We start from the raw sequence: 27,195 nt of genomic DNA, 5'->3' as shown, positions 1-27,195 counted from the left end.
ACGTCAAATTATAATACTTAATTTATGATACCCCTAAATTTTACCATAACATATTGAAATTAGCTTTTATAGAAAATGATGCATGATAAAAAAATACCTAATAAAAATGGTTTTTTTTGTTCTTTATCATTGCTGCAGGCCGACCAAACCAAAGCGACCACAATGACTACAAATGAAATCAAACCACGATACATTTGAACTCAAAAGCGCAAGATAAGGAGTGTCGGACCCTGAGACTGACACAGGGCCCCCCAGGGGGGGCCCGTGCTCCCTGGACTGGATGCAGCGATGGTGCGGCCCCGCTGTCAGGACCTCACCATCTACAGGACGGGGTGGTCCCCGCCTGTCCGCAGGCAGGGCAGGGGGACGGGCAGGGCGCACTGCGAACACACAGCTATGCCTGCTGGCTTTCTGCACGGCTGTCAGAAACACCAGCCTCCAGGGTTGAGGTGTGCAGAACCCCAACCTCACTTATCTGCGGCTGCGCTTTATTCGGCCCACAAGGCCTCTCTCGACACGGATCCAACGACTCTCTGTGCAGATTTTCCATTCCTGCCTCTGTCTTCTCCAGCGTGAGAACAGTCTTTGGCTACCAAGTACTAGAATTTGCAGGAAAGTTTGAAAGATGGTGCGTTCCAGTGAACTACATGTGTCTAATAATAATAAAAAAAAAACCTCAAATGACCTTTGTTTCAATTCTTGTTGAAATGTGTTTGAAGATGCCTTGGTAACTTTCATATTGAATAAGCAGAAGTTCTGAACATTGTTTAATATTTTTAATGACTTGAAATCTAAACTTCCTGAGGGTTTTGAGAGAGCTGGACATATAGGGCTAGAGGGGGTAACATTCCTTCCAGTACAGAGGGGGACAGGAAAGGCCACTTTGAGTTCGGGGCACAGGTCCATGGCGGCACAAGGGGACCTGTGCAGGCGGGCCTGGAGGGGCCGGGGCAGGGATGGGGTGCAGGAACGAGGGCACAAGGGTGTGAGTCATGGGGGAGTTTGGGTAGAGAGAAGCCACAAGCTCTGGAAGCCACACACTCGAGAGCATGCTGGACCTGCCAGCTGGCCCAGGTGCTGCACAGAAATGCAGGCGTGAAGGGCAGTGTGCGTCTGGGACCGGGTGTGGGGCCACACTGTCACGGTCAAACAGGAAGTCCAAGGATCGAGGAGTCTCTGCATCGACCGGGATGGTGGCGGGGGCACGGTCTCACACTGAGTGTGCAAACTGCCAGGGGGAGGATGCCGGGTGGGAGGTGGTGCCGGTCGGGATGCTTTTGAAATGAGGTCCTACTTTTGATTCACACACCACGTGGCGCTGGGGAAGCCTGAACACCAGAGACCCTTTTCACCCAGTGCCATGACCAGGTTCGAGAACGGCTCCAAGGCTAAGTAAGAATGAAACTGCCCGTGGAGGATGGAACTCCTCTAGTTTCTCAAGCTGTAAATGCTAGGATCCACGGTACCGACCTGATGCATTCAACGGAAGACAGAACTATTTATTATCAGAGAAGGAAAAGTGGGGTCACAGAGCACGAGCCAGGCTCCTGGCCCCTGTGAATGACGTTTGTTCGAAACGCCATTATTGCCTCCAAATTCTCCCAGGGGCACGAAGTCAATTTCTGGCCGGCCTAAAGCAAGGGGCCTGCTCTGGGGGCCTTCGGAGGCCCTGCCAACTCTAGGACATTGAACTTAATTGGATTTGCCGGGCTCAGAGCTCTCAGAAACCCTGACACTCATCTTAATGGCCTCCGGGAACCCGGTGGCTAGCCTGGGGCTCTGGCTGAATAAAGGATACCTAGAAGTTAATGCTGCCAGCAGCCCCTCCTATTCATCAAGTGCTTATTCACAGTCATATTTCTTTTTTTTTTCTTCTCAAACTTGATGAAAGAACCCATTCCACTACGCCTTTCCAGAAGTCAGCTGCAAGGAGATCACGATAACCCTCCTGGAATCGTTTCCATTCCAACAAATTGGATATTAATAAAGGCTCACTTCTGCCCTTGGAGAGCGGAACGAATTCATTCTGAAAACGAGTAGCACACCCACGTGTTTATCAATGGCCCGTAAAATAAATATTTTCCAATGAAAGCTGTGTTTTTAGATCCTCAAATTATTCCTAGCATTTGGCACGGAGCGCCGAGCAAGTCAGTAACGTTGCCATTTATAGCAAAGTTTAGGCTAAGCTGCGGGGCACGCACAAAAGCACACACTGACTTGACATTTTAAGGCCACAGGGCTGACCAGAAGGGCCGGGCAGGGCAGGAAGGGACTTTGTCTGAGGGACACCCTGGGGTCTCTGAAAGGTGGGGGGGCAGCCCACATGTTCCCACAGGTGGAGCTGGCAGAGCTCTCTATAGAAAATGCACAGGCAACGGAAAGTGGGGTTCAGAGAAGATACACGGGCTCCTAAGAACTAGGGCACCCACTGATACCCACACCTTCCTCCTCGCTTCACCCTCGGCCAAACTGAGGACCAGAGACAGAGAGAGAATCCACCCAGAGTCTGAGAAAACGGCCACCGCCCCAGCAGGGAACAAGGCTGTCGTGGGTCCGGAAAACTCCTCTCCCCTGCAGTTTAAGAAGAGAGGCTGAAGTGGGAAGAAATGAGCCTGTGCCAACATTATGTTGGGTTTCAAGAAGTTCCCGAAGGAGCCACACGATCCCTGTGGTCAGATTTCACTGGTTAAGGAGGGCCGGACGGAACGAAAAGGACCCGTGACCGTGGCACCCAGCGTGCACAGGGTCTTCTGGTGACAGAGGAGCCCAAAGGAGAGGAGCCAGGAAGGGACCGGAGGGGATTGGTTAACTTCCCCTTCTGCTCTCTTAAAACAAGGAAGAGGCTCCAATCAGAAGCTCACAATAAAGTCATTATTCTTCACCACTTCACTCAGTATCACGGGAAGCCTGGGTTGCAAGGAACCGGGCCCCGAAAACACATCATTCTCATAATCACCTCCGCCCCGCCTCGAAAAAGAGGAAAAGAAATAACAACCTCCAAACTTTCTGCCCAACTTCCAGCTCACAAGAAACACAGGGGCAGAGGAAGCGGAACAGCCCCCAAGGAAGAGCCCACCAGACGCATCCCCCGCGCAGGACAAGTCTCCAAGGCAAGCTGCCCGGACCCGCTCAGCAGTCAGTGTCACGAGAGAGACATGAGAGCAGCCTCCCTTCTGGAAAAAAACTCAAAGACGCTTTAGAGACACGGCATTCCTGTAAAGCAAGAACACTGAGTGGCTCTCAGCTCTGGAAAAACAGTGACTAAGACACTTTGGAGACAACTCAGGGACTCTGCTGAAGGACTGGATACCCGACACCATTGTTGTCAACCTTTGTGTTTTTGAAATGTCATGTGGGAAAATGTCCCCATTGTTAGAAGTGTAGGAAAATAGGGGGTGATGCGCTGACCCCAATTTACCTGACATCGTTCAGCAAAAAACACACACACACAAAGAACATGAATACACGCATGTTCACCGCACCAGTCTTTCAGCTGCTCTATGTTTGAAACTGTTTGTAATAAAAAACTGGTTGCTAAGACCTGAAACATGTGAAAAGAAAGTGAATCTATATAAAAAGAAGTTTAGAAGGGTGAACCAGGAAAGGTATGTAGTATTTATCCTGTTACTAGCAGAGATATTTAATCAGACTAATAGGTAACTCATTTATCTCTGGACCCCGCATACCACTGTTCCTGTCTCAGAAGTGCAGGTGGTTTCTGCGAGAACCTATCCCAGGTTCGCTGAGTAAGTGAGACACACTTTGTGGTTTCAGACAGCGGTAAAAGTCTATGGTCCTGGTTTTCGCCCTTCCATGCAGAGCATGTTGTAAATATAAATTACTCCCAGATAAGTCAGTCGGAAAAGATCCAACAATCCAGCACTGATAATTCATTCAGAGATTCAGGACCGCATTTCCCCAAAATGGAAAATCACGGCCTCAAACTTGCCCATTCCTGTGATGTTCTCAAATTAAAGTGTATTTAAGTATGCCCTGGCTGGTGTAGCTCAGTGGATTGAGCGCAGGCCTGAGAACTAAGGAATCGCGGTTCGATTCCCAGTCAGGGCACATGCCTGGGTTTCGGGCCAGGTCCCCCAGTGGGGGCCATGTGAGAGGCAATCGCACAATGATGTTTTTCTTCCTCTCTCCTTACCTTGCCCTCTAAAGATAAATGAGTAAAACCTTTAAATAAATAATTATAATGACATTACATGCTGGAACATTAAAGCATATTTAAGTAGAATGCAGCATTAATAACCCCTGTCACCCCTTAACTTCTCCGTGGTACCAAGAATGAAATGCAAACCCTAAGACTAATTTCGACAATTGAGAGGAGAAAGCAGAGAGATTATTTATTTCATACATGGAGTGTAAACGTGATCATGCTTTTCACTGTCTCTCATTGCTTTCTAACCTAAGGTTATAATTTCAAGCATACATCATCACAGATGTTAACAATAAAGCAGACGTGTTTCAACTTTCCACCAACGATTCAGTGACGTTTGATGAAATTCATCTCCAATATAAAATGAGAACAGCAACAGTAAGCTACTCTGAAATGCGTCTCTAATTCCTCACCAATCAAAACTGCCCAAGAAAGCATTTGCTGAGAGATCCATCCATTGATCTGAGATCCTCTAACCTGGCTGGGGGTCGAAGACCTCCTCTCAGCCATCCACAGCACGATCCAACGCGCTGATCAGGCTTCCTCTAGCCCTTCTGAAATGTCCCCTCGTGCTGCAGGGTTATCGGCACTGGCCCAGAAGCCCGTCCGATCTGCCTTATGCATCAACTCCAAAGACCGGTTCTCAAGCCTCAACACTGCCTTCAGGTCATCAGCATCACCCTCTGCACAGAGTGCGTGCAATGCTGCCCATCGGGCCTCCGCAGGAAGCACAGGACCTGGGCAAGCACAGAGTTTTCTTCCAGCGAATCTGCCACGCCACAGACTAAAGGGAGTGGGGTGCGTAAACAGAGTCTCCGGAATCGGGGAGATGTGAAGCCTCACCTGCAGCAGGCAGCGTGCAGAGGCCGAAGTCAAACTCTGAGTGAAAGGAGCCTGGTCTACACAAACCATGTGACAACCAGCCCTGCTTGGGGAGACACAATGCTGGGAAGAGCTGCCCGGGACCAGAAAGCACAGGAGACCCCATCCCGACCCCCAGTGCGTGGTACTGTCACCGATTCCTTAACCCGGGGAGGGAGTTTGGTGAGGCAGCTGGCGGAATGAACACCACCTCGAACAAAAAATAGTTCCTCACCTTGCTGGGGCTGTTTTTGCTACTGACAGGTGGCGAGCAGCTTCTGGCCCAGCAGTAGCCCTTCCTAAGATCTTCCTGGGCAACGGTTAGAATGCTGGCGTGAGCAAAACGTGCCAACTCTGGAGCCACACCGGCCGGCCTTTCTCCCCATCTGTCTGCTCCCTTCCACTCTGTCTCTTTGTTTTTACAATCGCTGATTTTGTATCTCCCACAAATCAACTTATTTCTAGACGCTCAACTATCATTAAACGTTTCATCCCGGTGCTGAGCCTGTGAAAAGAATGCGCGATGTGTTTAAGGTTTGAAAATGCGAAACTCGAAGTAAAAACCGATCGAAAGTGCAGCCGTTCTCCCAGGAGCTCGCTGGTTCGGGCCCAGAACGAGGAGATCATGAAGTCAAGAAGGAAGCGCCCCAACCTGAATGTGCGGTTTAGGCTGAAAAGTGGGGGGAAAGGAGATGTTTACGGAGACTTAAACCCCAGTCTTTGGGGTCGGCTCCTCCAGCCGGGGAGGGTTGCTTGGAATAGCCATCACACTTTTCATCCCAAATTCCTAGGGGGAAAGTGACAATGGCTACTCTCACCTTATAAATCCACGAGCAACCAAAGAGACAGAACAGATGTAACCTCAGGAGTAAAACTTACTCGCGTGAACAATGCACATGCCACTACAGCGTAGTCAGTAGCAGCAATTCCAGACCAGATATGCGTCTACAAACTGTGGTCAGAGACGGAAATGCAGAACGGGCTCCTGTGAGTAAGGACCAAAAACACCAGGCGCTGACTGCTTTTAAAACACCCAATTCAGCCAGTGGATGCTGAGGTTGTGAAATCTATGTCAGAAGTTCCACCAACTTGTTCCTGCTCATCTCCTTACTAATCATAAAAGGGAAAAAAACCATCTGTTCGCTTTAAAGGTTGGAAATGTTTCCAGGTACCTATGAAAGAACGCAGTTCTCTTAACCGACCACTCCCAGTGCCCCTATTATCCCATAAATGTCCCCCTCCCCCCACTTTTCAGCAGTGAAGCCGACTGAAAATTCACTGCACTTCCACTGCTTAGCTGCGTGGAAGCCGCTTCGCTAGCAGCCCGGAACGGTCTGCCCCCAACTGACACACAAATCCCACCCACGTTTGACATATAACTTCATCTCAGGAAGCTCCACAGTTTTTCATAACAAATGGGTGCTTTATAAAACATCATTAAACAGACACCATGTGGTCTGTGACTATAAAATTGTCGCCAGACTGAAACAGCCTTGTTAAAATTTTTTAAAAAAACTTAAATTCAGAGCTCTTACGAACAAATCAAAGGAACGAAAATCTTCAAGGAGAAACCCATAAGGGCACAGTTAACCAGCGTCCTGAGAGGGACACGCTGAGAGAGCAACAGCAAAGCCTCAGCCTGCGGGGCTGAGACGGGGTTGGGGCGGGGGGCGTCCCGGCAGCAACAGCCACACACGCTGAGCCTCCCAGACACTGCGGGAGACGTGCCCCTCACGGGACACCATGAAGGAAAGGTCCCTCTGGCGTGTTGAGCGGCACTGTGCAAACGGGAATGTACACGCAAACCTTGGGCATCTCACCAAAACACAGACTCAGTTAAGGGGGGCTGGGGTGGGGCCTGGGAGTCTGCACTTCACCCCAGCTCCCAGGTGACGCCAAACTGCCGGTCCACGGGCCGCGGAGACCAGGACCATCTGGAAGGGGGGCTGACGCAGCAGCTATGAGAAGGAACGGGGCCGTGTGTGTGAAGGATTCGGTTCCCTGTCAGGAAGCACTCAGAACCATCCTTTCTGATGCTGCTGGTGCTGTTTCGCATTCCTCCTTGTCCCTGGCCTCCCCGCCTTGCCTCACTTTAAGCTTTTCCCTGAGATGCGTCCAGCCCGGTCAACACCAAGTTCTATTTACTGCTCAGAGACTGGGGCAGGGGGAGCGGTTGGGGTCAGAGACAGGACGCACAAGCTCACCAGCAGCAGAGGGGTTCACTGGGGCAAGAAACAAGGAGACCGAAGAAGGGACCGAAACCCACCCACCAGGTTCCAGATGGCGGCAAGGAAGTGACGCAGGAACCCCCTTTCTGGTACCACGATGTCACAGGGGCTGCGCTTTACTTCATTTCATTACACGAGGCCCGGCTTCAAGCCCGGAAGCTAACCCAGCGATGCATGGGTTAACGAGAGGAGTTCCAGCTACACACTTCAGTGTCTGAAGTGTCATTAAAATACCGCCACCACTGTAATGCTCACCACCAGGACACAGGTCCACGCCCAGGCGTGATGCGTAAATTCCCTGCACTACAGCTTTATGAGGGCCCACTCGGGACCACACACCTGGGAATTCTGACCAATTCCCCTCCACTCGGCTCCTCTTTGAGAAGAAGACCTTTGTCCCAGAAAGCGCTGTCCCTTCGACCATCGCTGCAGTGTTGCTGCATGTCAGGCTTCACCCCTAGGTCGCTGCTAACTGACCCCACATTTGACAGGGTCAAGAGCAGCCAGCAGGGACTTTCCTGCTGGTCTCACAAACTAACTAGTTCATCTTCCAGGCCCTGGCTCATCAGAAGATGACTCACTGACACACAGATCTGTCCCAGCTCGAACGAGTCTCCAAAGCCAACATCAGTGACCCGGAACAGAAAGCAGCGTGCACCACCCCCAACGCTGCCGCCACTGGAAGCCACGGGGCCCCTCCGTTTCTCAGTGGCTTGCTCTTCCGTTACTGGGTGGAAAGCAAACTGCACGTTCTGCTTCGGCCCATTTCAAATCCTCGCTCGAACAACACGTGCTCCTGACAAGGAGGTGGAAAAAAAAGGGCCCCAGGAGAAAAAGCGAGGTAACCAAAGCTCTTTTTATTTATTATTTTTGAACTTTAGATACAGTCTGGAGTCAGGTGATAATTTGATGACAAGAGACAGAATTTGTTTTAAAACTCTGTTTTCGTGGAAAACGGTTCTGTCAAGCTTGTCCAGAGCGAGCTCACTGTCAGTCAAGAATGTTTGAGTCCCATGAGGTGGGACTTTTGGAAAACTGAAGGCAGAATCGGGGTTGGGAAGGGGGTGGGGGAAGAACCAAGCCTGTAAAAAGGCCTTGGACTAGGAACTCAGTGTTCACGCCGAAGTGCTCCGGGTGTCCCCTGCCCCTCAGCCTTGCTCGAGAGGCCTCGGTCCCTCACGAAGCCACTTCTCAGACCAGCCTCTCCCAGTCACAGACGGCGAGTCTTCCCGAAACCCCTCCGCAGCCCGGCGAGGCTGATGGTGCTACAATGCCGTGGGCCCTGGGGACGGCCACCTCAGGCTCCGCCACTGGAAGCCGCCAGATGGCACGCTACAAGTGCACCTGCTTCTGAAGTCAGATTTTTCTTCTCCACCGACAGCTACGTGGATGTTCACATGGCTTAGGGAAAAAGGAAGCAGCTTCCTTCAGGTGGGTGTGCAGAGGAACAAACTCAAGTGCAGGGAGCTAGTGAAAAGGCAAACTCGGAATGCAAATGAAGACTATAGCTCTCTGTACTATGCACATCGTCCGAACAATAGCGATAAACCACAGAAGACTTGTATTCAACTCAGCCAGAAAAGAGATCAATATAAGAAAAAATAACTTCTGCCCCTAGCTACAAAAGTGGGCATAGATGCAAAAACCACTGCCAAGAAAGAAAAAATAATAGTCATAAGCAGAAAGAACACAGGGGACCAGCAGGCACCGACACTGTGCCCCACAGAGTTCTAAGAAGCCAACGGACGGTCAGCCTGCTCTTCTGAGGGGTGGGTGGTTCTCCGACGAGGCGAGATCATGGACACCGATCACTGCAGACAGCCAGAGCCGGAGCTGTGGTCTGGGGGTTCCTGGAGGTGGCGCCCTGTCTGCAAGCTCTGCCCGTAACAGATGCTCCAGCTGGGCACCGGACAGCGGCCGGCTCTGTAGAGTCAACCCAACCAGGCTGCAAAAGAGTGGTCCTTCGGTGTGTGTTGTTTTTATTTCAAATCTAATACGAATTCTTGGAAGTGCAGTCCTTTCCCTGCATACAGCCACTTCCCCAGCTACACAGCAAGGAAGCCGTCCCAACATTCTTCATCAGAGAGGGCGCTTTAATCAGTGGGAGGTTTGCTCTGCAGAGCTGGGAGGCTGCACACGGCGCAGTTCTGCCTGGTACACTCAGTAAGAAAAGGAAGGGGAGGCCAACCTCTCCTCCCCAGGGAGCTCCCCCGGAGGCTGCGTCCCTGTCCTTTCTGGAAGGAGGGCCAAGCCTTCACGTTTCCAGCTCACGGATGTCAGACATCGGCGCCAGACTGCCCTGATGCTCCCAAATCCAACCTATTGCGCTCGCATCCTCCTGGGAGAGCGCAAAGGACTGGAGCGCTAGTTTTGAAAGGAGGACAAGAATTGAAAAACTGGGACATGCTACCAGAGGAGAGGATCACATGGTACTTTCGGCTGAAATGCTGGTCCTTACCATCCAGAAAGGCACTCCGCAGGTATCAACTGTCCATCAGGTGAGACAGGCTCTTTTACTATTTGGACACGACCAGGCTCCAGCCTTCGTATTCTCCTGCGAATTGCAACGAGATCCTCCAGGATCCTTTTGCCTCGGCCTCACACTAAAGGCAGCAATGTTTACACAAGGGGGACACCCACGCCTGGGACTGGTCCAGGAAGCAGGCTATGGTCTCCGAGGGAAGCTTCTAAGGCTGGGCAGGGGGCTATTAGGACACTCACATACCACCTGGGCATCACAAAGCCCATGTCCTCTCTGCTCTTCCCAATGAAAAGCTGACTTTGAAAGCCAAGCCGGGCCAGGAGATTTGAAACGAAGGCTTCACGTCTGCACTTGATGTGTCATGCTGCTGGGAAATTCCAAGGGATGCTGCGTGTGGTCATGAGGGAGAGAAGAGAAACCCACGCTAGGTTTTCATTTCAGCCTAAGGCAGGCAGGAACCCCATCTCTGGAAACTAAAAGCAACACTGAGCAGGGAGGGGCGCGCGTCCCTTTCCTGGGTGCCCCAGCCCTCCTGTGTCCACAGTGGCCGTGCACAGGAGCAGGACCGCAGGGGCGGAGGTGGAGCTCCTCCGAACTGCCACCCGAAATCAGTCCAAGACCCAATATCCTTCCTTCCTTTGTGGCCATTTCTTCTCTTTGTTTATGCCTTCATTGCAGCCAGGAAACAGCTCATTAGTGACACAGAAAATGCTGCCAACCGCATTTTGCAAGAAGGAACTCAACAGTGTCTCTCGTACTACAGTAAAGCTGGCGGTTGAGCCGTCACCTCAGAGAATTCATTCATCTCATGTGTTCATTCTTTCAACATGAGTGACTGAGCTTTCCGGAAGGCGGGCTTTCAAGATGGCCCCCAGTATATACTGGCCCCCTGCTCAATACACCCTGTACAATCCTATCCTCCTGAGGTGGACGGGACCCCCAAAGACAACGGGATGCCACTCCCAAGATGATCCGTCTTCTATGGCAAAGGGAGTTTGCAGAAGTAGTTAAGGTCCCCATAAGCTGCCTTTGAGTTCACCAACAGGGACGTGATCCTCAGAGGGCCTGGCCCAATCAGGTAAACCTCTCAAAAGAGGAACTGGGTGCCTCTTTCACAGGAAACGTAAAAAGTCGCCAGGAGGTCTCTGAGTTCTCCAACTGAATCTTGCCAATAATCTCAAGAACTTGGAACAGAACTCCCGGCTCCCGAGGACAGCAGCCCCAGCCACCACCTCGATGGCAGCCTTGTGAGACCCAGGGCCCTTCCTCCTGACCCAGGAAAATGGTGACATCATAAACACAGCTTGTTTTAAGCTACACCCCCTTTTGTGGCAATTTCTTAGGAGCAGTGGAAAAGTGGTAGGAATGTCAATGTGTGCCTAAACAGTGCTGGGATGCTGGGGACAAAGAACAGGGACATGTGACACAATGAGGTGCCTGAGACAAACGCTAGGGGCAGTCCTAGCCCTGGGACCAGAGAAGGGAGGCCCTCATTTGGGCTGGGAGCCGTTGAGAATGTCTATAGAGAAGCAGCTTGCTCCCGAACTTTTCCGAGGGCGCCCCAGCTGGCAGCACTTCGCACTGGAGCTCTCGTGGCCCACAGCGCTGTGACCGTGCAGTGGGAGCCCCCCTCAGCGTCTCGGAATACACACTGGTCATCCCAACAAGTGTCGCTGCGATTGCTGTCTGGTCCAGCAGCAACAAATAACTCTAGTCCGGACTCCAGGTTAGTGGGAGGGGTGAACTTAAACCATTAAATTGTCCCACTAGAGGATTTTAACAAGAATGACCCGGGCCATCGGAATCCTAGAGAAAAAATAAGAGGAGGTGGACGTCCTGACTGGGGACCAGCACGTTCAGGGAGCACCTTACTAAACCGGCCGCCACGCGTGAGCCTCTCACCGCCACACCGTCCCGGGGCCATTTCTCCAGCGCAGGGAGAAGCCGCAGGAGTACGAGGTCCCTGGCAAATGCCTCATTAAACAGCTCTGCCCCGCCCACGGCACACCGCGCACTGCCACCGTCTTCAGCTGTCATCGGCAAGTGCTTAAGGAATGCCGGCCATTCTGCATCTGTCCAGGCGGGAGAGGGGAGGGAAACCCACAGTCAGAAACACAAATGCGCCCCAGAGTCAAATTGAGCTGCTTCCGGGTGATGGGCTGTCCCGTATGGCCCCTGCCATTCTGTAGTTCATTGTCATTCTGTAGTTCATGGTCACTGTCCAAACGTCCCAACAGACACTCCTAGTTCACCAGATGCAGGGGCACAGGGGCTCAGCGGTTGGCTTCACTACCTCATGTCGGCCAAAAAGAGCTCCCTGCAGGCATCTCAGACAAGATTTAAGCAGAGAAAGAAAATGTGGTGACCCTACACTAGGCAATGGTTTCCGAACCATTCGGTTCGATTTAAATAGACCCTGTCACTCACTGCGATAAATGAACCCCTGAGCTCTCATGGGTCTCCGATTGTTTTCATGGCTCAAGAAGCTCTGCTGACGATCAGCTGAGAAGCTGAGACACACGGGTCCTGTGCAAGGCATTAAAAATACCTGATGAGGATTTTTACAAGTAGGAATGAGGCCCCCCGCCCCCCAATTCACATGCACACTACTAAGCAACGTGCCCTTCAGCTTAGAAGGAGACCCGTGCACCTGCAGAGCATCGGACCGGGAAGACCACCCAAGGCCCGTTCCAGAGTCCTAACCAAGGCCCCGAGGGGAGAGTTCTTCATTCGGATAACTGGACACAGCCTGTCATGCTGTGAAGCGAAACCCTGCAACAGGCCGTCTGCACCGAGGTTTGGGGCTCAGAGCTAAGCACCAGACTCCACCCCTGCAAAGTTTCTAAGCTGCAGCAGAGACCACAGCCCTCTGTGCTGGGGACGAGGGGGAAGCAGCGGCGGGGAGCGGGCCCCCCAGCAGCCCCTGGCCCAGTCGTCCCCACGGCACGACAGGAATGGGGAGAACAAGCCCTAGTGAAGGCTGCCGCCTAATGAAAGAAGGTGCTTCTGGTCCATCTGTCCATTGGCCAAAAGAACCTATTATTGTAATGTTCAGGAATGTACTTGCAAATATCTAATGTAAACCTCATGCAAAGGCTAAGACTAAGCAGAATCTTTATTGTCACTGCCGCCAAAAAGAATGTTGCTGGCTGAAGTTATCCAAACAGATAAGAAAAAGATGAAGAAAAACTAATAAATATCCCCTACACCAAAATGGAAACAAAACAGAGCAATTCCAAGCAACCAAAAGTAAACAAGTGAGTGTGTTTCGTAATCAGGTTTAAGTTACAAGGGTTGACCATTTAAAAATCTCAGTCATTTAAAGTTTGTTGAACTTCCTTTTGAAAACTTTAGAACAGGCTCATAATGGTTTCTAGGTCTGAAGAGAGGAAATCATTGAGATGGAAATGCCTTAAAAAGCAGGAGGGGGAACTCACACATAACTAGTTTAAGTCTTCAAACTGACGATGAAGGAAAAGGTGTCCCTGGTCATGCAATCCGAAACAGTCCTACCTGGTTCTTTCCCTGCACGGCCCCAGTCACCGCCTGTCCCTATGTATCACCAGCTTCTCCACCAGACTCGGGGGCCGCTCGATGCTTTGTTCACCACTGTGCTACACGCTGCCCCCCACGTGGAATGTCTGCTGCTCATTCACTCACCCATTCCTCCATGCATCTCTGGAGTTCAAGTACGTATGAAGCTCCTACCACGGGCCAGACACTGTCTGGGCAATCAGGAAGAGTAGTTACAAGAGAAGAAGGAAAACAAGGTTTCTCTCGGCATTTGAAGATGGAGGGGGGAGAAGGAAAAGAAAGAAGCCAACAGCTACATAAGGAACAAGTAACAGCTGACAACTACTGAGTGTTGCTCAAATGCCAGGCACTGTGCTACAAGCCTTATGCTCCGCTCCCAGAGCCCCCTGAAATAACACCACGACCCCTGAGGAACTGGAACACAGAGAGGTTATGGGACTTGCCCGAGGTCACTAGGCCAGGAAGCAAAGGAGCAGGAACCCCGACCTTGGCAATGGGGTTCCGAGCTGCTAGGCAGGCCTCGACACTCATCACTCACACGGAGATAAGCAGAGGGAAGAGACGGGGTCATCGGCAGGTCACCTGTACTAGATAAGAAGTAATTGTTGGATGAATGAATGAAAAAATGACACAGCTCTTTTCAGTCCACAAAGGGTGAGGTGTGAACACGGCACTTTAAAAAGCCTTTCAGCCCTGGCTACTGTGGCTCAGTGGATTGAGCGTGGGCCTGCCAACCAAAGGGTCTCCAGTTCAATTCCCAGTCAGGGCACATGCCTGCCTGGGTTCCAGGCCAGGTCCCCAGTAGAGGACACATGAGAGGCAACCACACAGTGATGTTTCTCTCCCTCTCTTTTTCCTTCCCTTCCCCTCTCTCTAAAAATTTAATTAATTAATTAATTAAATTAAAAGCCTTCCAGTCTTGCGATGTTTCACTACCTCCCATTACGCAACCTCCTACCTGACGCCTCCTCACTCTATCTTCTGCCCCACCCGACCAGTTGGGGAGGGTTTTTTCGAGACGTTTTCCTTTAATCAATACAATGATAACGACGGTTTAAAACAGCACTGCCGAACTGTATCCCGCTCTTTAAGAATCCTCACTCTAAGGCGATCACACCTCCGAGCAAAGTCTCCCTTCACACTGCCCTGCTCTCCACCCAGCATCCATTCCTTTCCTCTCGCTCCCTCCCGCCTCCCCTCCTTCCCCTTCCTCCCTCCCATCTTATCTCCCACCAGGAGCTCAGAAGCCAGAGCATAAAGTGCAGCAGTGAGTCCCAGGACAGCTCCAATAAGATGATAAATGTATCCGGTCAGGAGAGCTGACCGCAGCCTCGGAAGAGCTGGCACTGACCGGGCAGCCAGGGGCAGACAGTTGAAGCAGAAGCACGTGGCTGCTCCAGACCAGGTGAGCAGCACCGATGCCCTGCAGCAGGCGGGAGAGGCGCTGCCTGCCGGGGGAGGGAGCACAGGGAGCGGGAAGAGCGCAGGGCATGGCAGGCCGAGGGAGCAGGGGACAGATGTATCGGTGAGGAGGTGTGCTTCCAGACTAATGACGGGACGGATGCAAGTCCCGGGCACAGACTGGGATGCGGAGCCGTGAGAAGATCCCTCTTCTCCGCAGAGACACCACATTCAAAAAGCAGCTAGGACCAAGGTCACACACACACAAACACACCTACACAAGCCACGTACCATGTACTTAGAATTTGTTATTTTGATCCCCACAGTTGCCCCACGAGATAAGTTTTATTACTTTCACTTTACAGTTGAAAAACCCGGGTTCAGAAAGATGCATGAACTGTCCCAAGTCACCCAGCCAGTAAGTGACGGGCCTGGAATAGGACCTCAATCTGCTGTTGGGCCCCAAAGTTATTCCATACCTTAAAAAGGAATGTGGCATTTTGCCCACTAAGATCAAAGGCCAATGCCAAAGACGTTCCCACGGGGGTTTCTTGGTATAAAAGCCAAAAAGAGAAACCAGCCGAGCACTGTCATTACTTCACCGGACAGCAGCATGGACAGGGGTGACCAGGACAAGCTGGTGCCGCGGCCTGGCTGGGTGGTCCGAGCAAGTCACTTCCCTCGCCTCCATTTTAGTTCATTCTTAAAAGATGGTGTCAGTGGCCCCCCAGGAGTAGAGTGGCCACATCCTTTGTCGCCCAAGTCAGGGGGTGTTAAAAGTCAGGGGGTGTGAAAACTCACAAGGCCAGAGCAAGAGTGGCTGCCCCCAGCACACTTGGATTTAAGACGACACTGCTTAGGAGGGTCCTCTAAAAGCACCTCCTGTGACGCCCACAGCGACCGAAGTTGCTCTTGAAAAGTCAAAGGGTGCTGCACAGAATTATGAAACATGATGACATCCATCCTTCAAAGGTGACAGGGCTGGTCCAAGCTCTGTGGTGTAGAGAGATTACCAACAGGGCTGCCCAGCAGGCCACCAAGAGGCAGACAAGGGTCTGAGACCCCAGGACGCAGCACACGTGGCAACTCGGGACCACTTTGCAAGGACCCAGGCATCCTGGTCATGAGCCAGGTCCCCCTGTCTCCTCACTCCCTCTCCGTGAGGCAGACATTCAGGGCTCCGTCAGGGCGCGGTGCCTCGGAACTCCCACTGTGCAAATTTCCTGGTGAGATACCAAGTCTTTACCATAAACATACTGATTCCAAGGACTTCGCACGTGGGGTCAGGGAGCAACGGCCAGTCTTCAGCTGCCAAAGGAATCCCCTGAAGAAACAGGTCAGCCGTGGGCACATCAACGCTCAGACAGTTACAGCACAGCATCCGTTAGAGCTGTGCACGGATGCAGGAAAGGATTCACTGCAAATGCCCGAACGAAACCATGGCGAAGCGTTTATGACCAGCCCGTAACCGATGGAATGCCTGGCACAACTAAAGCCAGCTCTGATTTCGTCAGGCTTTCTGAAGTCCAGGAAAAGCCATACGACGGCCTTAAACTGCATGCAGCGATTGCCACCCACACCTCCAAGGGAAGCACACAGAGAGAGATTGATCTGCCTTCAACCGCACACACAGGTCCCTCTGAGATCCTCCAACGTGCAGAAACACACAAAACGTCAGCTCTTCAGTCATAAACCGTGCTGCCACTTTGGTCAACATGGGCTGCTGTGTCACTATGCTCATAAAATTGTCAAAGCAACTACTCAAGGCATTCAACGATCTTCGCTACAAAACAGAGTGCATTTTTACACAGCCAGCCAATGGTAGCTGCCTAGTAAGACAGCTTTCGCAACGTGAGCATTGGTGTTGTATCACAGAGGCAGGATTCTAGAAAGGAAACTTGGTCTCTCACCCAGTGGCGGTCCATTCATTTCTCCAGGGAGTGAATCAAACCTAGTAAGTTGTCAACAGGTTATTTATTCAGGGGACACAGTCTAAAGTCTAACAGAATTCTATACCAAAAATAAAAACCCAAGTGTGCAGTTACATTTTTAAGTAGTAGATGCCTTGGAGAATTTTTAAAACAGTTCATTGCCGCTGGCTTTGAAACACAAGTCTTGGACCTGGAGCTGATCACCGACACCGCCAACAGGAGAGAGTTAGGACTAAGCCCCAGCGCGCACCCCCGGGCCCGCCATCCACTCCCAGAGGAGTGGAGGAAAGGACATTCGTCCAGACACTCAAAGACCTGCTGCTCAACCTCTGAGTCACCCTGAGGACCGCTCTCAAGATGCTCCCGGCCCCATCGTCATTGCGACGCTTCCGCTGGTCTGCTCTTCCAGCTCTGAAAACCATGATGCTATAACAGAGCAGAGTGCGGCAGGAACACGGGCACGTGAGCTCTGATTCCAGCTCGGGCTCTGTCCTTCCCGAGTCTACCAACGTGCTCAGGTGGCCTGACCCACAGGTCTCCTTCTCCGGGCAACAAGGACACACCTACCCTCCAAGGCAGCAGTGAAAAATGAATGAGGAAACATCCAGAAGGACCCAGGACCTAGCTGGTCCCTTATTAGCACCTTCAGGTGGATATGGAACTTATCACAAAGCTCTGAATGAACTAAGGTCTGATTGAAGATCAGGATAAAAGCCGTATGCCAGAAAAACAGTAAGAAGACACTGTTTAAATCTATAGCTGTATTCTTAAATCTTTGCCTCCTCCTAGATATTTTCCCACTTCTTACAGAAAAATTATTAGCTATACGTCTTCAGAACAGCTGCCAAGAACATAAAAAGATTCACAAATCTGTTCTCTGCCAAGTACACAAAAAGGTGATCGATTTATTTATTTTCACCTGGAAACGCTTCTAAATCAATGGCAGGCGCTTGCGGGGGGCGAAGAGCTGCGCTCCGAGCCCCCCCTGTGAGGCCCCCGCCCCTCCCTGCCATCCCCCGGACCTCCTGGCCAAAACCAAGCCTGGGCTCCTGGCACGTACACTGTGCTGCCCCAGAAAACAGCTCCCCCGTCTCCAGTGGGACCATCCCAGCTCCTCCACTTCCCCAGCCTTGTCCTCCTCTGGACGCCTCTGTCCTGATGAAACCTAATCAGACCCAGGAATACTGTTATGTTGAAGAATGAGTGGAAATCCGATAAAAACTCCGAACATGCCGTCCTGGCCCAACCACTAGCGACAGAGCCCACGGAAAACCATTCCGGCCTCCTGGCTGGGGAGCCGGAATTTAAAAAACCTCCTACAGGCCTCCTCTCCGAAGATTTCCAAAACAGTCTGTCCCTTACACACCCTGAGAGCGTTCCGGATACGCTATCATTTGACCAATGTCACGGCTACGTTCAGGAATTTGACTAGTCGTTCTGTGCCTGTCAGATGGAATCTCTTTGCTGAAGATGACAGGGTCTAATAACAGCGAACGTCCACGTCCCACACTGACCGGAACACTTTACACACGCGTTCACTCGCCACAACCCCACTACGATCCTCACCCCCACTCTAGGATGAGGAAACCGAGGCACAGGGAGGTTGCGTGCCGGCCCCGCCCTGGTGGAGGTGGGAGGAAGGCCAGCCACAGCCTGCGCACTCAGGCCCGGTGCTCGCGGTGTGCTCACTGCCTGCAGTTATGTATTTTCCTGAGGAAAACTGTGGCACAGTGTCACGGGAACCAGGGAGGGCAAACAGCATCTGCTGACGACTCTATTCATTTATATATATATTCTTAACTTATCCTCACCCAAGGGCACACCCATTGAGTTTAGAGAGAAAAGAAGAGAAAAATCAATTGATTGCCTCTTGCACCTGCCCCAACTGGGGACTGAACCAGCAACCCTGGTATGTGTCCTGACCAGGAACTGAACCTGCAACCTTTGGGTGCAGGGAACGACGCTCCCACCCACTGAGGACCCGGCCAGGACTCTGCCGATCACTCTGTGGGCCGCAGCCCTCACGCCGCCTGCTGCTACCCCTGCCTCGTGGGGCGCCACAACAACCCCAAGGAAGAGGGCGTTTTGACTTGTAACAAAGCACGAACCTGAAGTTCAGAGACATTCAGTAACTTGCTTCAGATTCTAAAATAAATAAATCGGGGAGACACCATAGAAAACATGAAAATGGCATAGAGAAAAGAGTTTCAATTGCTGTGGGCTTCTCCTGAGCCAGCCCCTCCTCAGCCTGGAGGCCCCATTGAGTCCGGAGTGGCCCCACCGACCTCCGTAACACCCCTGCTCCACCAGACTTTCAGTCTGCTGGGCCCTGCAACCAAGGGGGAGGACAGGAAGTTTCTGACGGGACCTTGGGTCCAAATGGCCAGAGAGGAGACTATCACCCTCCAGGGGCTTTATTCTCAGTCTGATGCCAAGTTCTCCAGATCCAGAATTCGATGTTGGAACTGAGGTTCCATGTTCCCACCTTCAATAGCGGCCAGGGGGAGAATGGGTGGGTCGCTCTCTCACCTTTAACTACGACGCTCCCAGGAGGAGAGGCGGCTCCAGGCGCCTGCCAACCACAGAGGCGGGCTCTCAACTGGAGAGAGAGGGCGTGGGGGCCCAGATGTGCCAAAGTCACCAGGTTTAAGTAGGAAGGCGGCCCCTTCCCTGCGTCAGGGCACGTTCCCATGCTCCGTAGCACTTCCTGAGCAGGGACAGCACAAGTGCCGTGCTGCGTCCTGACGACGGACGGCGAACAGGACAGCCTGGGGAAGGGCAGGCTTGTGCAGGTACAAAGCCACTTTCCCCCGGCGGGGAGAGCAGCTGGCGCTACCAGCTACCCCTGGGGTGACTGCATGCTGGGCTGAACTGTGTCCCCACAAACTCATGTTGAAACCCTAGCCCCTAGGACTTCAGACAACAACTGTGTTTGAAATCAAGCCTAGAAAAGTGACAATGAAGGTCAGATGATCTCCGAGGGACAGGACTTCATCCAATGTGATCAGTGTCCTTGTAGCAAGAGGGCCTCTGGGCCCACAGAGATACTCAGAACCAGGAGAAATGAACTGCTGTGGCTGGCGTCAGCCCCCTCAGTCTGTGGGGCTCTGTTACGGCAGCCCACGCCCACTAATACGGCGGACGACACTGAGCAGTAAAAATGATGCCAAAGAGAGAAAATGAGGTCATGGCCAAGAGGGTGGCAGCAGGTGAGCCAAAGGCACACAGGTAGGAGCTGGCGTCGTGGGAGGGCCAAGACGATGGAGACTAAGAACGGGCTGGGAGCAGGAAAGAAGAGGCAGGCAAACCCGCTGGTGTCCATCTAGAACTTTCTGCGCTAGCCACAGAGGACACGTAAAAAAATAAGGAAAGACCCCTGCCCAGCCAGAGCTCACAGGCCCATAAAGGCGGGAAGAGGTTCAACGTGGGGAAAGTACCGGAAGAGGAAGACAATAATTAACAAAAAAGCCATAAGGAAATAATGCAAAGGTGCCTCCAGGCTGTGCCTGAGTCAGGGCGCAGCTCTGCAGGGAGGGGCTGGCAACGAGCTGGTGCGTGGTGCCCGGGCCTGGGGACTGGACAGCAGGAGAGAGGGGCAGGCAGAATCTTACAGGGCAGGGGAGGGAGGGAGGGAAGGGACCCAGAAGGGGAAGTGGAGGCAATCTAGAGGAAAGTCAGGTGGGCCGTGGGTGACGCTCATTTCTGAACCTGCCGCCACTGTCTGCAGAGATAACACGAATCCAACCAGAGCGCAGCCCCGGGAACCAGGGCGGGGCACCGGTGCTGCTCCTAACGCCGCCTGGCATTGGCATCGGCATCAGAACCGGGAAGGAGTGCGAGAGGAAGACACTAGGCAACAGAGCTTCCTGTCTCGGGCGGCAAGGTCGGCTGTCAAGCAGGAGGCCACAGGGCAAGCCAGAGGACTTAAAAAAATCTAAGACAGGGCTTCCTTCTGGCCATTTGGAGAGAACGGAGCAGAAAAACTCCAGGCTCACTGAGCCGGGAGGGCTCCGGCCGTGTTGCATCTTCAGGTCTGAGGTCCCCTCCGGCGCACAGACTGAGGAAACGCAGCAAACATCTAGGAAGATTCCGGAATTGGACAGCCTGACCCTGGCGACTTAAAAACGTCCTGGAAGAGGACCAGGTACTATAAATTGATATGGCTCAGTGTCAACATCGTTTTATCGGAGAAGCAGTAATTTCTCAACACACAAAAAAGCAAAATATGTCTGCTTTGCAAATCGAACGCTGTTCTTCTCTAATTTGGTTTTCTTTTCTCCCACTTCTATCCTCATTTATGGCCACGGGACATGAGCAGAAATTGGACTATAGAAGCATTTCCCTTCTGTTGCAGAGAGAAGCCAAATTCTCACAGTTCGTCGACTTTCTGCTCATGTAAACAATCTCACTATTTTTGAATTACTTTGTGGGAACAGATGGCTTCCAAATGTATGCCTTCTTACGAGAGTCTACGAAAGCAATCCTACTGAAACTCTTAGATTAAATTGAAGAAAACAGGGGCATACTCCGAGTCTGTGTAAGTATCGGTAACCTAGTTTTCCCAAGCTGAGGTTTACTTGGATTTCTGACCTTTCTTTTTTTACCTCTCCTTTTCTTGTCTTTTTTTATTTTTTTTTATTTATTTTTTTTGGTTAAACAAATTACATCACACACAAAATAAAAACCTATCTGAAATACATCAACTAGCCCATTAAAACTTCCGGGCAAGGAAACACTGGCAGCCATGACAGAGACTTCTTAGAAAAGGCATCAGATACGTAAATAGAGTTGGGCTTTATGTCTGGCCTTCTTAAACCTTTTACAATAGATGGTAATTTTATTATTTGAAATACGCACCGCAATTAACACCAACTTACCTCAATTCCAACCACTGACACAGTCCTGGGAAGGGTTCCCCAGCGACAATTGGGGTGGCGCTACCGGATCCAAACCCAGGCCAGATTCCCTCGAGGCCGAGCTAAGGCAGAGGGCTGACTTTCCAAAAAGCTAAACCAAACTGGGAAAGTAGCATCACAAACAGGGGCTCAAGTTAGGTGGCCTGACTAATGAACCCATAACCCCGTAAGTAGAGTTAAGAGCCTTTCTGCCGTTTAAATGGCCAAAGCTCTGGACAAGCACCCCCTCCTATACAGCCCCTGGGGAGTGAGGACTTTGGGGAGCTATTAGGGGAAAGTCAAGGCCGCCCAGTCTAGACATAATAAGCCCTTATACCTCTCTCTACAGTTATAGCTATGTATCTATATATGTATGGATGGGTACAGATCGGATATAGACATATAGGTACGAAAAAGGGGGAAAACAGAAAAACACACACAAAATGGGGAAACTACTTATGCATAAACAAGCAATGATGAAGTTAAATAACAGAAAACAAGAAGTCTGTACACACCAGAAGGACACCAAGAGCAAAAAAAAAAAAAAAGCATCAGCACGGGTTTCAAAAGGCAGCTATCTACTCTTTAAATTCTTCCACCAAAGAACTGCTACACCACAGCAGGAAAAATCTAAGTTTGAGACAAAACACACACCCAAATTTCAGTCAGTTACCGGGACAAGGTTTAAAATAGTGGTGTGTGCTAAAGTTCAAATAAAACGCCGCACCGACTGACAAGCCAACCAGTAGAATCACTGCAACGATGAAGGTCACACCTTGGGCGGCCCTTTATAAACGGGCACAGACCAAAACTTTACAGGGCTCTGTGGGCTGCGACCGACCATGATTATTCCAGGATCACGCGCAGTGGGCCCCCACCTTTTCAGTGAACAGACTGTCTGCAGCACCCACAGGCGCGTGGAAGAGCTCGTGTGAACGTGATTCCAAGCCGCCTTAGTTGTTCTAAAGCTTTCACTTTTTGAAATCTCTACAACTTAATGGGGAGGAAACTATCAACAGGAGAAAAATAATAACAAGAGGAAGGAAAAGAATATGACTAATCGTTAAGAATGGAGAAGTACTTTGACTACGTGTAATGGAAACTGGCATTGACATGGTGGTGAGTAGCACAGTAAATGATGGTCACAGCAATAACCAATAATGTTAACCAATAGCAGGAAACCAACTGGAAACTGGATATAGCTGGATATGACATTTTAAGAATGTGATTTCAAAAGTGCCATTACATGAGCAGTGAAAAATCTGTATGGCCAAGGTTATGGAACAGAACACGTTTCTCAGAAGGAATACATTTCTTTATCAACTCTCGTGTACATTCCAATGACTAAAATGTCCTCAGAGCCCGGGGACTTGGTCGCTACAGAGTGGTACCAGGATGGAGGAAGTCGGCCTTCAGGAGATAAGCCTGCCCGCAAATCTCAGAGAAGATTCCTGGAATGTGTACAGGCATTTGAGAGCGCTGACAGATAACAGGCCTCAGCCATCCCGAGTCCCCTTCATATGGTGATGGGGGGGGGGGGGTTAGGACATGACCCAGGCATGGGCTTAAATGCCCTCTGATTGTTTCATTCACAGATCTCAGACTGTCAGGTTCTCGTTCCACGTTTTTGAACTATCTTCCCAACCACAGACTGTCCACAGGCACTTCTATCCAAAACCTCTCCATCCTGCGAAACCTGACCCAAATCCCACCTGTGCTGTGAAAAGCTCCCCTAGCCAGCCTCGCTGAAGTGGCCTTTCCCTCTGAATTTCGAAAATGACGTCTATTCATGGTGTTTGGCATCTCGCCTTCAAGTGTCGGCTGGCTCCCACCGCTTCCTAGAACTGATTGCTTCCGCGTCATCCCGGCCTAACCTTACCCTCTGCACGTCCTACCGCCATCCTTGGCCCTCACGCATGCAGGACCTCGATGAGCATTTTCCACGCTGCCCGTCTACCGTCCTGCCTGCGTAAGCTCTTCATTCCCCAAACAGTCTTCCCTGCCTCCAGCCACCACGAAAAGATGTCGGCAATACACTCCACCCCTCCCCTTGACCACAAATTCTGCCCCGCAAGTCCGAGGGACACCCTTTCATTCTCCAGAGCCCCCAGCAATCAGCCAGGGACAGACCCTTTCTTCACTTGCTCATTCTTTTCCATCTACTTTATCTCAATTGTGCAAGTACCTTTTTGAACTTCTTCCTCCCAAAAGGATACTACCTAATAAAACAGCAAGTGGGAAAAAAGTTTGCTTTCCTGGTGTACCTATTGCTGCAATACTTTGCATCAGGCCCGATTTCATGCCTCTCTATGCTGATGATTAGTCATTGTTTGTGCTGCTGTTACAAGCCACCTCGAGTCACCCATCACAGAAAGCAGTGTGTCTGTTTCTAAAGCAAGGATGTTACGTCTGTACCATAACTCTTCCTACTCCTCCCGCAAAACAAATTTCATTACCTCCCCGAGCCCCTCCAACTAGAATGAAAAGTCCCTCAGAATGGACACCGGGATTCTCTGTCGGTGGCTGCCGTGTGCCGGGCGCCCAGAACAGTGCCTGGGTACTCAGGGGATGGATGGCGGTTGAATGAACCCCCAGATTCTGCCCCTCTCCACCTTGTTCCTGCTTAATCGGACTATGGCCGAGAACATAAATACTCAAGTGGAATCATCAGGGTCCAATCGCTGGTTCACCTTTTAAGTTGGGGGGCCGCCCTTGAGCCTCTTACTTGTCTTCTCGTCGCCCCCACCCAGCTGTCGGTGAGGACAGGAGCAGGAGTCTAGAGAGGATGGTGAGAACTAACGCAGATGGCACAGTGCTCACACCCCTGACACCTACAGGACTGCATGAACCAGTGTCACCCCGACAGGGTCAATAAAGAAGAAACCAAGCACAGGTCTTCCTCCAAGTAGAGCCAGCGCCGCAGACACCTCAAGTTCACCCAGCTTTGGACATAAAGGGCAGCAGGAAGTCAGGAGAGGAACACCCCAGGCCCCGCTCCCAGAGGTACAAACACATGTCACTCCTCCCAGGCCAGCTCCATTTTCTGCCTCTTATTCAACCCTTCCATAGTTCATGGACCCTCGATGGCAAAAAGGAAGTAAAACTTAACAGATTGTTTTAAACTTTGTAATTCAGGCAATACTTGGAATAACTTCCACTTGAGAAAATGTAACTAAGAGACGCCCAAGCTGCAGACAGCTCCGCTCTGGAAATGTCCTCCTTTTTTGCCTATTTCTGTCTGTCCCTAAATCCAAATCACAAAGTTTAATGACCCCTGAAAAGCCCTTTTTGCCTCCAGGGCTCAGAACCCTGTCTAAATACATTCCTTGGGACTCTCCATAAATGTTTATTGAATTAAAAGGAGTTTAAAAGAAAAGGCACTGGAAATCTAGCTCCAAAAGCCAACCGGCTGCCCCCCCACCCCACCCCCACCCCCACCCTTACCCCCGCTCCCCGGCCGACTCCTTCCTCCCCCCACGAGAGGACACTGGGGGATCTGGAGCCCAGAGTCCATCCAAAATCCAGGGGCTCTGACACCGGGCTCATGAGGTGATGAGGGCCAGAACGCCTGGGCAGTGGATCCAAAATGGGGCCCCAGGAAATGCTGGGCGCTGGCCAAGATGGAAACCCTCCCCTGGGAGCTGAACCGGGTGGTAGGAAACCAAGCGAGTTCCGTAGGGATCCCATCGCCCTCCTTCCTGTTTATAGATCGCGCTGCAGGAACTCCAAGCACCAAAGAGAAAGCAGACGTCTCAGAAGTGTGTCAACACATGACATAACTTGAAAAAGCTGGCTGCTCATTGGCGCGAGTTACAACTTGTCCGGCTCACGCAGGAAAACCGGCCTACTTTAATTACTTTTCTCTGCCTATGCCATGCCGTCCCTCCCTGGGTCCCCGCCAAGATCGGGTTACTGAGAACTAGGTAGCCGCCGTGGTAGGAACCAGACCGTGTGGGCGGTGAGTTGAAAGCAAGGAGCAAGAGCCGACCGCCCGCCAAACGACGGCGGATTCGGCTTCACGACAATCGCAGGGGCTCTCTCCTCGCACAGGCGCAGGAAGAGGAAGCCTCGGCACCCCCTCTCAGTCCGCACCAAGTTGCATTATCGCTCGCGTTGCCGAGGGCCCTCGCGGCACCGCGCCGGTGCCCTCGGGTCGGCCAAGGGCGCGCCACCTTTGTCAGGGTTTCCCCACCAGGATAGGCACCGCCTTGAAGCAGAGGGCTTGCCCGGGTCGGAGGGGCAGACGCAGCGCCCGGGTTCCCCTGCCCCTGCGCCCGGGTGCCCGGCCCTGCGCCGAACCCAGGAAGCCCGCGCGGCCGCCGCTGGATGGGAAGCCTGGGACCCGCGCGCTGGCGGGCACAGCGGCAGGGCGCACCCCAGCTCTCCCCGGGCGGGCTGCACCGCCAGCAGCCGAGCGAGGCGGGGCTCACCATGCCCTCCGTGGGGGGCGGGAGGAGCCTTTCTTGTGCCCACGCGATCCCTTCCTCGGGAGAGAACGGGCGGATGGACCCCCGGCGAGGCTACATCTCCTGCTGGCCGCTGCGTCGGGGAGGGCTGGACGGACAGCCATTCACACCCACTGCCTGCCCCCCGGCCCTCTCTCACCTGCTTGCACGGTGTCCGAGAGATCGTGCCCGGGGGCCGCGGTCCTGGGAAATTCCTTCAATTTCCTGGCGCTGAGGTTCAACCCCCCGGAGTTGGCTGCTTCCTCCAGCGCGCGTTCCAGCCCCCGGTTCAAGGGCAGGTTGAAGCCCCCGCCGCTGCCGCCGCCTCCCCCAACCCCGCCGTTGGCTCCGGTTCCTCCGTGGTGCTGATGGTGGTGGTGGTGGCTGTGATGATGTGGGGGCAGAGTAGACACCGAGAGAGAAGGGACGAAAGGTTGGGGTTCGCTTCCCGGCGTCGCCATCTTCTCCCGGGCCCCCACCTCTACCGCCACCCCGCCCCGCTGCTCCTGCGGGGGGGCGTCACAGCTTTCCCCCGGGAGGGGGAGACGGCTCCGGGTGCCGCGTTCCTGCAGGGCTCCGCCAAAGATGCCGGGAGCAGGGGAGAAGGGTGTGGCGGGCGCGGAAAGAGGCGCTGGCGACCAGGCGGCCGCAGCAGCTCGGTCTCGGAGGTTTCCTGTCCCGGGGAAGCGGAGCACTGCGGCGGCGGCGGCTGCAGGCAGCGCGCATGTGTCTCCACCCTCCTCTGCGCCCTCCTCTCGGCCGCGCTCTCCCCTCCTCCGCCGCCGCTCTCTCCTCCTCCTTCCCCGAAGCTGTCAGCCCAGCGCCGGGACTTCCTCCGCCGCGAGCCCGGGCTGGCGCTGGCTGCTGGCGGGCGCTCAGCCGCGCGAGCCGGCTCCGGGGAGGGGGTCACGTTCATTGAGACGCCCCATTCCTCTCGCTTTCTTTTGGCTGCCGGGAACGGGAAGTGGATAAGGGACAAAAGATTTTGGAGGGTCTAAGAAGCCGGTGACAAGGAAATGGAAGGGATTTGAAAATCCAGTGAGGTCATGGGGAGGTGAGAGGTTATCTCAATTCTGCGAATTATTCTGACTCTGTGACCCAGGGGTCCCCCAACTCAGGTTTCCACGGTGCTGTCCAGCCGCCAGCAGACAGCCGCTGGCATGTGGGTGCCTGCCGTGAGCCAGGCACTGGTCTGGGGAGTCTACAATAGTGATTTCATTAATCTAGGAGCCCGGAGAGCAGAAAATTGTGTT

General features: G+C 52.4%; 2 protein-coding genes across 4 annotated transcripts in view; both read right to left on the bottom strand.

Moving 5' to 3' along the window:
* LRCH1 (leucine rich repeats and calponin homology domain containing 1) overlaps positions 1-26,684 on the bottom strand; it is a 149,691-nt gene extending 123,007 nt beyond the window's left edge. Inside the window, exon 1 of one of the 3 annotated variants that reach the window (XM_037129495.2) lies at positions 26,103-26,684. In XM_037129495.2, the coding sequence (XP_036985390.2) occupies positions 26,103-26,403 (301 nt within the window). In that variant the 5' untranslated portion in view covers positions 26,404-26,684. The remainder of the gene's footprint in view (positions 1-26,102) is intronic. The other 2 variants (XM_037129501.2, XM_037129510.2) reach the window with 2 other exon arrangements.
* Positions 26,424-26,858, bottom strand: LOC128627483 (uncharacterized). Its single transcript, XM_053665470.1, has one exon. The coding sequence runs from the start codon at positions 26,856-26,858 to the stop codon at positions 26,424-26,426; it is 435 nt and encodes a 144-aa protein (XP_053521445.1).
* Positions 26,859-27,195: the final 337 nt, after the last annotated feature.

This window comes from Artibeus jamaicensis, unplaced genomic scaffold (assembly GCF_021234435.1).
Source record: "Artibeus jamaicensis isolate MK-2021 breed Jamaican fruit bat unplaced genomic scaffold, CSHL_Jam_final contig_415, whole genome shotgun sequence".
Taxonomy (NCBI): Eukaryota; Metazoa; Chordata; class Mammalia; order Chiroptera; family Phyllostomidae; genus Artibeus; species Artibeus jamaicensis.
This window is presented reverse-complemented; position numbering and strand designations above follow the sequence as displayed.

Bases quoted from the DNA above. Each gene is read 5' to 3' on its own strand.
- LOC128627483 (XM_053665470.1), bottom strand. From the start codon at position 26,858: ATGAACGTGACCCCCTCCCCGGAGCCGGCTCGCGCGGCTGAGCGCCCG.